This window comes from Sander lucioperca, chromosome 22, assembly GCF_008315115.2.
Source record: "Sander lucioperca isolate FBNREF2018 chromosome 22, SLUC_FBN_1.2, whole genome shotgun sequence".
Classification (NCBI taxonomy): domain Eukaryota; kingdom Metazoa; phylum Chordata; class Actinopteri; order Perciformes; family Percidae; genus Sander; species Sander lucioperca.
The window spans coordinates 24,697,315-24,709,773 of NC_050194.1; the positions used below are offsets into that span (position 1 = coordinate 24,697,315).

General features: G+C 40.3%; 1 protein-coding gene across 4 annotated transcripts in view; it reads right to left on the bottom strand.

Annotated features, from left to right (window-relative positions):
- Positions 1-12,459, bottom strand: part of LOC116061351 (formin-like protein 1) — a 47,006-nt gene that overhangs the window by 14,743 nt on the left and 19,804 nt on the right. For all 4 annotated transcript variants that reach the window (XM_031315502.2, XM_031315504.2, XM_031315501.2 and 1 more), the window contains exons 7-14: positions 11,258-11,345; positions 10,275-10,351; positions 9,813-9,906; positions 6,234-6,308; positions 4,892-5,002; positions 4,588-4,737; positions 3,802-3,903; positions 1,654-1,891 (exon numbers count right to left, since the gene is read on the bottom strand). In XM_031315502.2, coding sequence (XP_031171362.1) covers positions 1,654-1,891; positions 3,802-3,903; positions 4,588-4,737; positions 4,892-5,002; positions 6,234-6,308; positions 9,813-9,906; positions 10,275-10,351; positions 11,258-11,345 — 935 coding nt within the window. The remainder of the gene's footprint in view (positions 1-1,653; positions 1,892-3,801; positions 3,904-4,587; positions 4,738-4,891; positions 5,003-6,233; positions 6,309-9,812; positions 9,907-10,274; positions 10,352-11,257; positions 11,346-12,459) is intronic.

Sequence of the window (12,459 nt, forward strand, 5' to 3'; positions counted from 1 at the left end):
ATTAACATGTTCATTATTCCCTTGAAGATTTCCTGGAAAGAACTACTTAATTTGTTGCTGACTATAGGAAAAACAGAGACAATGTTCTGAAAGAATTATTGGAAACTTTGTTCTTCATAGGAGTTGAATTGTGTGCCTTTGTGCACGTTCAGTGCTGTGAGCTGACTAAAAGCACACTCTACTGTAGGTTACACTTTCTTAGCAATTTAATGTAATCAATGAATTGGACTGTTTTCATTATGATTTGTGCCAAATCTCCTTTAATAAACCACATTTTTAAATGCACTTTTACTTAATTAATTCCTTGCTCTGTATGTCTAATGATCAATTCTATGGATGTATATTTTATTATCATATAGTAATAATAATAATAATACATTTTATTTAAAAGGTGTCTTTCTGGGCACTCAAGGACACTGTACAGGGATACATAAGACATTTAAAAACAGGAAAACAAAGAATACAACAAAAACAACAACAACAGAAAGAGGCAGAGCAATTGACATCAAGTGGAATAGGCAGTTTTAAACAGATGTGTTTTGAGTTGCAATTTGAAATGGGGGACTGAATGGAGGTTTCTAAGTTGGGGTGGTAATGAGTTCCAGAGACGGGGAGCGGAGCAGCTGAATGCTCTGCTCCCCGTGGTGGTGAGATGGGCGGAGGGGACAGACAGGTGGATGGAGGAAGAGGATCTGAGGGAGTGGGACGCTGGAGGAGAATATAGTATACTTTATTTTGGTTTATTTTAAGTTCTTTTAATTATGCTTATTGTGAAGCACTTTGTAACTATGTTTTGAAAGGTGCTATGTATGTATTATTATTATTATTTCTTCCAGAAATCGGAACTGCTGTGAACTTTGCACTCAAGTTGATTTTCAACAGGCAAAAAGGAATGTTTGTCTTAAATTCATCCGTCATGTCATCCAGCGGAGGGTGAATTTGACATCCACTCGCATCTTTGCGTTGACTTTAAATCGCACCGCATGCACCACCTAAAGAGGAGGCCGTCTGGGTATGAATTAAACTCGGGCCAATAAATAGAATCTGCGCCGGTTGCTGAGAAATTAGAGACATTACGAGTCAATGTGGCCACTTCATGAAAGCTTTTAACTAATTTACATTCATCTTATTTCTAATTTCACAAAATGGTGTGTGAGCAGAGACATAAACTGTAGATCAAGTCCCAGCAAATATTAGGAATTTCTTTTTAAATCTGGTCCGCAAAAGTCATCATTTTTTATCTCCAATTTTGATTTTTCCACAGTTCCAAGGCTGCAAAATCTGACCATAAAAACTAGCTATTAATTCACATTTAACTTTTAACTGTGGCACATTTAACACCTAAAATAAAGCTTGACCTGGAGGACAGTTTTAGGAGTTTAATGTGACTGCTTCCTGTCTCATCTGCAAGAAGAAAGTTGATTCTCTACAAGAATACAATGTTAAGCAGCATTAATCTTCTAATAATGCAGGGCGGTAGAAAAGGAGTTTCTCAGCTTCAGAGTGAAAATATTTTAGATTAAACTGAGAGACGCAGCCGACCAGCGGCCCTCAGGTAATTAGAGTTTGAAGCCTCTGCTGTAGATGTTTCTCATTACTTCTGTGATAACTATTATTTCAGTCTGCAGGTGTGACGAGATCAGCTGCTCTGACCTTTCTGGTGCTGGATGAGAGGGACCACCTGGATGTCCAGGTGTCCGGAAGCGGAGCGCTCCATCCGGACCAACCCCTGCTCCACCAGAGCCTGGACTTTAACCTCCAGCTCCCTCAGGGCCTGGGTGGACCGATCCTTGTCTCGCTCTCTCTCTCTCTCTCTCTCACACTCTAGCTCTCTCTCCCGCTCTCGCAGCTGCAGGAGAGTCACCTGCGAGCAGGATTCACGTAGACTCTCCTACAACACACGATACAATACACACAATCAGGAAACAGCAGTAGTTATGTGTGTATGAACTACACAATCACAGTAAAATCACCTAAAGTATGAAATACTACCTATAAACATCACACCAGAATTATATGTTCTCATTATGTTTGATGTATTGTGTCCTATAATAAGAAGCTTAGAGGAAAATAATGCTTTATTATAACTTTTTGTAGTTCTAAACATTTGTTATATGTGTTGTATTAAAAGGAAAGGTTCACATTTAAAAGCATAATCACTTAGCCATATGTTCATCAAAAAAAAAAGTTTTTTTCATTCCTCCTGTTTAAAGCTTTAGCGCGTAACTTTTTGACATTAATGAACGTCCGTTACATTCAAGCCATGGCCAAATGAGTTGCTACAAAGCTAATTAAGACTATCAGCTCCACACAACTCTCTCTGTATTTCTCAGTATGACTATGTTGTGGCGTCCGGCGACTTTCGTGCACAGAAACTCGAGTGAAGATAATGACCTCTTCTGAAGAGTCCATCATGTTTTTTTAATCCTCTGTATCCTCCTTGGCTACTAGCAACTGTGTGGAGGAGGCGCGGTCACGGAAGTCTTGTATAATGTGGATGCAACAGTAGTGTTGTCATTACTTAGAATTCCTCATGGGGGCGACAGAAACTGCACGCTACAGCTTTAAACTGGCAGTTAAAATATCCCTTCCATACATGCTTTCCAGTGTAAGAGGGTCTAAGGACAGAGGATGTCATATGCTGTGCAGATTGTAAAGCCTCATACAGCACATTTCGGATTTATAATATTGGGATATATAAATAAATCTGACTTGACTAACAAGGTTGTTTCCTAACATTTTACCTTACTGGCCCCTAAACTAGGCAGCATGGTGGCTCAGTGGTTAGCATTTCTGCCTCACAGCAAGAAGGTTCTGGGTTTGAATCCAGGTCATTCCAGGCCTTTCTGTGTGGAGTTTGCATGTTCTCCCCGTGTTTGCGTGGGTTTCCTCCGGGTGCTTTGGTTTCTTGCCACCATAAAAGACATGCATGCTAGGTAATTAGGACTACAGTTGAAAATTAGCCCACTGGCGCATTTACAGAAATGTGCATTGTCCTAATCAAACAAATTAGACCACAGACTCACATTTGGTAGGATTTTGTCCCAGGGATTTTTGCTTTTAGTTGTTTTATTACAGAAAGTGTATGAAATCCATCTTAAAAATAGTCATACATTCTGTCATTGTGGTACTTATGGATGGGATAATAGTTGATGTTTACGACAAACTGTCCATCCTTGTTTCTCCTCCGAATAAACTTGACGTACTTTGGGTTTGTTTTAGACACGTTTGATCTGCTCAAGCTATTTTTATCGATCAGTGTCCCGAGACCTCTGGAATTACTTCGCTGCATACAATTACGTCATAACTGATCGAACCGTGAAGATATGAAAAAAGTTGTACTTCATCATCCTTTAAGAAAAATAAAATATAAACTCTGGACTAAGTGGGTCAAATATGTAAAGCCCTTACGGACAGAATTCATTGAGATATCGAATAAATGAGTAATGTTTTAATTTTCAATAAGGACTCTGAAAAAATGACTAATGATGTTTGAAAACTTCCCTTTAGCTTTTTCTGTCAATAATATGATTTTTAATAATGTTTTCTATTTGCAAGTTTCTTTTAAGTCCTCCCCGGTCTTACCAACCTTTGTTTTATGTAAACACTCTGCACTCTGTACACCTTCACCTCTCCCCAACTGTATTACGTTCCTGTTGTCTTTATGTTTGAAAAATAAAGAAATGGACAGCTCAGAAAATGAAACAGATATCGTTCTTGTAACCTACACTACTGTGCTAAAATAAAAAAATTAAGAAGAAAAAAGGAAGAAAAAAATATAAAGAGGAGAATGGACTCTACCTTTAGGAGTGCCACTTCCTTTGTGTTCTGAATGAGCTTCTTCTCCATTTCTGACACTTTCTCCATCGCCTCCTGCTCACTCTCCTGAAGCCTGGAGCTCAACTGTGACAACACAAATACAAATACATTGTGTTCACACTGTGTCCATCTGCACCTGTGTGTGTGTGTGGGTGTGTGTCTGTGTGTGTGCCCATGTGTCTGTGTGCGTGTGTGTGTGTGTGTGTGTGTGTGTCTGTGTATGTGTCTGTGTGTCCGTCTGTGTGTGTGTCTCTGTGTCTGTGTGCGTGTGTGTTTGTGTGTGTGTGTCTGTTTGTGTCTGTGTGCGTGTGTGTGTGTGTGTGTGTGTGTGTCTGTGTGCGTGTGTGTGTGTCCGTCTGTGTTTGTGTGTGTGTGTGTGTGTGTGTGTGTGTCTGTGTGCGTGTTTGTGTGTGTGTCTGTCTGCGTGTCTGTTTGTGTGTCTGTGTGCATGTGTGTTTGTGTCTGTGGGTGTCTGTAAGTGTCTGTGTGCGTGTGTGTGTGTCCGTCTGTGTTTGTGTGTGTGTGTGTGTGTGTGTGTGTGTGTCTGTGTGCGTGTTTGTGTGTGTGTCTGTCTGCGTGTCTGTTTGTGTGTCTGTGTGCATGTGTGTTTGTGTCTGTGGGTGTCTGTAAGTGTCTGTGTGTGTGTGTGTGTGTGTGTGTGTGTGTGTGTGTGTGTGTGTCTGTCTGTTTGTGTGTCTGTGTGCGTGTGTGTTTGTGTCTGTGGGTGTATGTAAGTGTCTGTGTGTGTGTGTGTGTGTGTGTGTGTACCTGTGTGTTGTGCTCCTGCAGCTCCTCCATGTGCTCCAGCAGAGTGTTCTTGGTCTCAGCATCCTCCAGCAGAGCTCCCACATCAAACACATTGTCCAGATAGGCCTGAATCTGCACCAGCAGCCTGTCGCTCTCTGTGAACTTCAACCTCTGCACACAAACACAGGACACTTAAAGACTAATCACCATGTTGTTACTAATTAACAAAGTTACAAATGCACAAAATGAATGCAAGTCCAAACTGTAGGATAAATAAATCCTCTACATTTTAAGGTTTTAATTTAAAAAGGACTTTATGACTTGCCTCGAGGTAGTCATCCAGACCGTGACGAGTAAACTCATACTGCAGGTGGACTCTGAAGTTCATGTTTTCCACTGAGTGGACCACGATGTTGATGAACTGCATACAGGCCACCTGGTGGACAAACAGAGGAAATACTGCCTTTAGTTTTACATGCAGTAGCTGCCAGGGCACCTCATCAACAAATAGAAACATTTTGTCCAAGTTTGCAACTACAGGTCTGATTATTATGGCTGGTAATGAATTTATAAGTCAGATCAGTGTGAGTATATAAAGTTATAAACATAAAAAGGACCAGGCAGCAGGTACTACTTTTTATTGAGAAAAAGAAACCACTTAAATTGTTAAAATAAGATTGCCACACTTCATGTAACACTTTTTATATTATATTATATATATATATGTCTATATTCGTTACATTAATGCACATCTTTGGGAGTATTATCTGTACATTGCACATTCTTTTAATACTTCATACTTTGAACCTTTGCACATTCTTTGGTCAACTTGCACATTTCTGCACAAACATTCCCTCTTCTACCCTCCTGTTGTCACTTGAAAAAGTGACAAAAAATGTGGAAAAAAGTGACATAAACTTCGGGAAAAGCGACAAAAGTGTTTAAAAAGATGACCAAAAAGTTTTAGTTATAAATTTTGACCCAGAAAAACAAAAAGTGGTCGATGGGAAGACAACACAAGGTTTAAAACTGCACAGCTCTTCCATTTCAATTTAGATATATTGTACATATCTTTATAATATATTTTCATATTTCGTTCCTTCTGTTCTATATTTATGTTTCTTGATTCTTGCAATTCTTGCTTTCATTTTTAATTTCATTTTCTACATATCTCACATTTGCAATCTTTACTGTCTACATTTTAATATCTTCACTGGTACTGTATTTTTTGTACATATTGTAAGTTAGAGCTGCAATACGTATATATATATATATATATATATATATATATATATATATATATATATATATATATATATATATATATATATACACTAGATTCTTGCACTTCTGGTTAGATGCTAACTGCATTTCATTAGCTCTGTACTTGTACTCTGCTTAATTACAATAAAATTGAATCTGAATTATGTTTTGCACCAAAACAAATTCCTCGTATGTGCAAACCTAGTGTACTAAGCAATAAATTGGATTCTGATTAACTACAATTAGATTTTGATTACCAGCATCAGTACTGTCAGTATCAAGTTGTTAAAGACCTCTCTTTGTTTATAGCACTGCTTCACATGAAATCACACACAGTCTGTTCAGATGATCGACAGTATAACCGAGAGATTGTTATTCCTCTTCACTTATTCCTATTCCTTTACCATGAAGTCGATGTTGCTGTCTTCGTGGTAGAAATACTCCATGAGCTTCTCAAACCGACTTTTCTCTCCACACACCTGAAAAACACATTCAAATGAGTGAGAATTAAAATCAGATCACAGCAGGCAGGGGGAAACTATAGATGATTAATGAGCTTCTGATTTTTGTCTTTTGTGGTTCATTGTTGATGCGTTAAATCTGGGTAAAGTCCTGCAAGACATTCTTTTAAAATTGTATTATGCCTTCTCCATATGTACACACATGGGGGCAGTATGCTCACAATAACAAGTTCTCTTGTTTATCTATCTATCTATCTATCTATCTATCTATCTATCTATGTATGTATGTATGTATGTGTGTTAATCATCTTTATTTCTGCGAGCATGCAATCTAATTTAACAGTACTGGAGGATAATTTGGATGTTGTTTGTTGGGAATCTGTTGGTTGTAAGTGTAGTTTCAGGTTCAGCCCACTCCAGGGACAAACAGAAATATTGGCAATAATAAAACCAGTGCTGCCTCTGCATTGTGCAGGATAATTGCCATGTTACACACAGTTGAGTGTGCTCTTCGTTCTGCAGTCAAACTGTTACATAAACAAGAGAAAAACGGAGAAAAATGTGACTGAATATAAGTGTGTTTTCTAAACTAACAGCTCAGCAGATTCCCTGTCTCGTCCATTAGTAGTAGCCTCTCTGTGTTTGCGGTCTTTTACTCTGCGTCTCCCTCATGTCCACTAAATAATGCAGCACGCCAACCTGACAGCCTGCACAACCCAAAACAATGCCCACGTTCTGCTACAGAGAGACACATAAGCCAGCTCATGGCTCAGCGCCTGCCTGCCTCTACTCTATGACCAATCTATCGCTCCCTCCATCTTTCTCCCTCTGGCTCTCGCCCACACGCATGCGTCGGCGTTGCTGCGGAACCAAATCAAGCGCCACTCTCTGTGATACTCAAGTCCCCGCCGTGGTATCTGATGCCACACTAATCAACCAGACGAGGGGAGGGCTTATGTTGCCAGAGAGCTTGTCACTTAATTGTCTTATTTCTTTTTTATTATTCTATATTTCTCTAACCGTCAACAAATCCCAGGAAAAAAACAAAACCGACAGTGAATGTATCCACTAACAAGTATTGTGTGTGTATCAAAGCTCATGAGCCACTCTGTTGCACTGAGTGGCATGTTCCTTCATTATCATGGACACACACACGGCCGTTTATTTGGACTCCATCTTTATGAACACATTACTGCATTTGAATGCAGTATCTGTAGGCAATGGGACAAGATTTTGGCATCGGAAGCGTTCCGTTTGTAGTCCGAGTAGTATCGGTCTCGCATTGCCAGACCTTCCTCCACAGCGCTGCGGTGGAGGGTCCGGCTAGTCCACACAGCATTAAGGGATGGGAGAAAAATGTGCTCTGGTTTATTGGCATTTCTTTAAACCAATCACAATCGTCTTGGGCGGTGCTAAGCACCGGACGGAGCCACGGTGCCTCTGCAAAATAGTCTCAGGAAGAAACTTGTTTTGGTGGAACGTATGTACGTTCAAAAGTCGTTTTAGTCGGGCAACAGAAAACTCAGATTGGACAGATAGTCTAGCTAAAACTACAGTAACTAGCTGTTTTGTTTGATTATTTAGCCTTTAAAAAAAGGTTTTTAAACGTTTTCACCGATGGAGTTGGGCTGTCACAGACACGGTAGGAAGGTCAGAAAGTATCGAGAGATAGACATAGGAACTGGTGGTTTTTATCTTTTCATGGGATTTGTAGACAATCAGACATAGGCTGAGCAACAAGGTATAGGAGGGGAGATAAAAAACAAACAAAAAAACATTAAATTTGTGGGACTAAAGGGACTCGGGCAGAGAGGGCGGGTATTAGGGTTAGCAGGCCAGTTTGAACAGGTGAGTTTTTAATGTTGTTATGGTGTGAGACAAAGGTAGTCGTAGTCGGGCGTCAATAAAAGACTAATCCATATTGTTTCCGTGAGCATTTGAATTTATTTTACAATGTGCTCTGCCTCAGGTGAACATGTCCGGTCGGCCAAAATGAAGGCCGACGGCTCCTCGGATGGACGACGGCACAGAACACACCGAACAGACTCGAGTCACTGACCTCGCCAGATGATCCGACGGCCGATAATCGGCTCTGTGTGTGAGCGCCCTTAAGGGTTAGGGTTAGGGTTAGGTGCCTTGAAGTCGACGGTGGGGGCTTAAAACACCATCGAGCACAGTTAGGATAGTGTAAGTGATGTATCTGTGTCAGGTCACAGCCGCTTTAATGACAACAAAAAACAGAAATACCCTTAGAGCAGAGTAGAATAAAAGTTTATATTCAATTCAATGTATTTGTTTTAATTTCTGTCTTAATTATTCCCCCTGGATAAATCCACAATTTGAGAGATACACGCTTAAATTCAAAATAATGACGGAATTAAAAGACGACTATAGCAGCCCATCCAATCTAATTTAACGGTTGTTTAAGTGTTTCTGAAATAAATACATAAAATAGTTGATGCTGGCAGCTCTGGGCAATTACAAAGAAAATACAAGATCTGAGTCCAGACACAGACAGCGGAGCTTGTTGCAGGGCAGGTTTCTAACATCCTTGACATTTACTAATAATAGCTCCTCCTAGTTCAGGTTTATACTCCTTTCTGTCTGCGTTGTTTTAGCCGCGGGAGGAGATCTGTTGGCAACAGTTGCTGCTTTCTCAGGCAAAGACGAGAGACGGCCAAGGAGAGGTCAGAGGCAACTCAACAAGTGTTTCACATATTTACGCCTCTTCAGTCAGTTTGATCTGGCGGTGGGACAACTGGGCAGAGCAGCTGACGGGGGAGGGGGGGCAGGTGGGTCTGGGGTTCCCCTTAACCTGCCTTTCACTACATTAAAGGGCCACTGGTATGTGGGCGCTGTGACATTAATACCACTTCTATGTTAAGCATAAGACCGGTTTAAAATAACGTGGTCATCCCAGCTGATGCTGGTCATATAGGCTGTGGAAAAAAATTAACATTAACCCTCTGAGGACAAAAGACGCAAGGCAGAACTAAGAATACTTTAATATCTGTTTATTTATCGCAAATAATATCGTTATTGCGACGTTCAACGTTATGTGTGTGTGTGTGTGTCTCTCTTTGTGGGTGTGTCTGTCTGTGTGTATGTGTGTGTGTCTGTGTGTTCTTGTTTAACTATATTTGTGGGGTCCAAAAACCGGGAATACAGTATACTTGTCGGGTCCGGACAGCTTTGTGGGGCCAAAATGCTGGACCCCACAAGGTTAAAGGTCTGTTTGAGGGTTAAGACTTGGTTTTAGGATTAGGGTTAGAATTAGGTTATGGTTAGGGTGAGGGTAAGGGTTAAGGTTAGGCATTTAGTTGTGATGGTTAAGGTTAGGGTAAGGGGCTAGGGAATGCATTATGTCAATGACAAGTCCCCACAAAGATAGTGAAACGCACCGTGTGTGTGTGTGTGTGTCTGGATATTCAACGTTATCGCATATCGCATATTTTTCTTTAACACCCAGAGCAGATTCAGATAAAGAAGATAAAGAGTGTAGTTTAGCGGAAGTTTAAAGACCTCTTTGAAGTTGTCGAAGGCGGAGACGATGATGTCATGGCCTCCTCTCACCAAACACACGGCCGCCAGCAGCTCCAGCACCAGCGCCTTGGTCCTGAGAGGCAGAGATGTACATTTATTTATCTACCAGATGTATTATGAGGGTCTTTCAGTCCGACACAAACTCTGCTCAGCAAAGTCTGTTGTGACGGCGACAGAGTTACATCAAGTTAAATGTACAATATGTAATTTTCTGCGGATGTGTTTATCCATTACAGTTTTATCCACGTAACGTTTAGTGACGTTTATTCACGTCATTCTGAAAGAATAGCTGCAGTTTCCCCCACATAGACAACTCAACAAAATATATAACAAGGTATAGTCCTTTTTAGACATTTTAATGCCGAAATATTACATCTTGTACCATTAAGTCATCATAACAAAGTTAGCTTACAGGAAGGTTAGAACGTTTGTGCTCCGTACCTCGGGTTTCTGTTGTTGAGACTGTGCGTGATCTCGTTGACACAGCAGGGGTGCTTCATCACCAGGTTGAACCCAGACTGACACACACACACACACACACACACACACACACACACACACACACACACAAATGCACAGACGCACACACACACACACACACACACACACACACACACAAACAGACACAGACACGCACAGACATGCGCACACAGGTACACACACAGACACGCACACACACGCGCACAGACACACACACACACACACAGACGCGCACACACACACACACACACACACACACACACACAAACAAACAGACACAGACACACACAGACACACAAACAGACACACACACACACACACACACACACACACACACGTTTCAGAAAATGCTTATTTAAAGAGTTTTCTTTAGTTGTTACATCTTTTTATTATAATCATGATAATTCATTAATTCCTAACTTTTTATCCATGTTTTTCTTTTCCTAGCTTCCATATAGGGCTGCACGATATGAGGAAAATATGCAATATGCAATGATGTTGTTGAATGTTGTGATAACGATATTACTTGCGATAAATAAACAGATATTAAAGTGTGCTCAGTTCTGCATTTCCGCTGCTTTCGATATTCTTCTACAATATAACAAGTTGCTTGTTGAACTTAAAACAAATGAAAGGAAATAATTTCCAATATTCTATTATTGAACAAATTGAACATTGAATTGAATATAAAGGCACCACGAAAAAAAGAATGACAGTTACATTTTAAAGTGCAGTCTAACACAAAAAATCCCTCAGTGTCTTTCGCGATATGTCGCAGTCTTTCTCGATGTGTTTATTGTGCCAGTTGATATCGCGATGGCAATTAAAAAAACGATATATTGTGCAGCCCTAGTTTCATACATTTCTGTCAAACATGACAAATAAATTAGAGGCCATTATCCGTTATCTTTTTACTACTCCATGTGTGGGTGTTTTTTAAATACCTGATAGTTCATGATGGCACGTAAACACATGATGCAGAGATGAACGTCATCTGTCTGGCTCACAACACGAGAACTCCTCAGGCCTTTCCTGTTTGGGAGAGGTGAGAGGTGCTGCAGTCACAGCTTTGTTGTCCCTACACCTACACTAAAATATATATTCATTAGTCTCAGTAGGCTCACACGTGATCTTTTTTTGTCAAACTGCAATGGTTTTATGTGCTTGATACGGATGGATCGTATGACAAATACAATCCATATATCAATCATCTTTTCTCAGATTATAACACAGCAAAGTTGTAGATCAACGCGGATAAAACAAGTTCCACAGGTAAACTGGAAACTCCCACTTTGTCTAGTGACAGGTTTGAGTGTTGTCTGACATTTCACACATTCACTCTTGACTCAAGTCATGAATAAACACACACGCAGTCTGAACAAGAGGCCACCACACTATGACAGGAATGCAGTCACTTCAGATCAGAAAGATTAGATGTCTAAGAGTGTGTGTGTGTGTGTGTGTGTGTGTGTGTGTGTGTAAAACCTGCAGAGTTCATGTGCTTGGTGTGGTTTGCTGTCAGAACTTATTAAATTGTTTTCTGACTAAAGTTAAAACATTTCTGTAATGCTAAATACTTCTGCTTTCAGACCTCAAACCAACTAACAACATGAAGATAACCTGACTGTGATAGGACAACAATAAATCAACATAAGTCAAATATAAATCATACATTTTTCACGTTTAATTAGAATTTAATTGATGCTAGCGTCTTTGATAAACCGAGTCTAGCCTTAGGAACAGCAACATCTCACCGGAAATGCTGTGTGGACTAGCCAGACCCCCCTCCGCAGCGCTGTGGAGGATGATCTGGCAATGCGAGACTACCAAGCTAATGTTAGTCAAAGTGTCGACATTTGAAAGCATCAAACATGTATTTTAGATGGAGATCAGAGTATATCCAGTTGTATCTCAAAGCCGTTAAATTGTATTTACGGGACGCAGGAGTTTTCAATCGGAAGTTATTGTAAACAAACATTGTGATTGGTCTATACCTGTACATGACACATATCCATACAGACAGATGAATCTCTCAGTCTTCCTCAGCTGGGACTAGGGCTGGGCGATTTGGAGAAAATCAAATACCTCAATATATCTATATTGCGTCGTCGATGTAGGGTTGACAATTGGTGCTTTTGCAAAATAT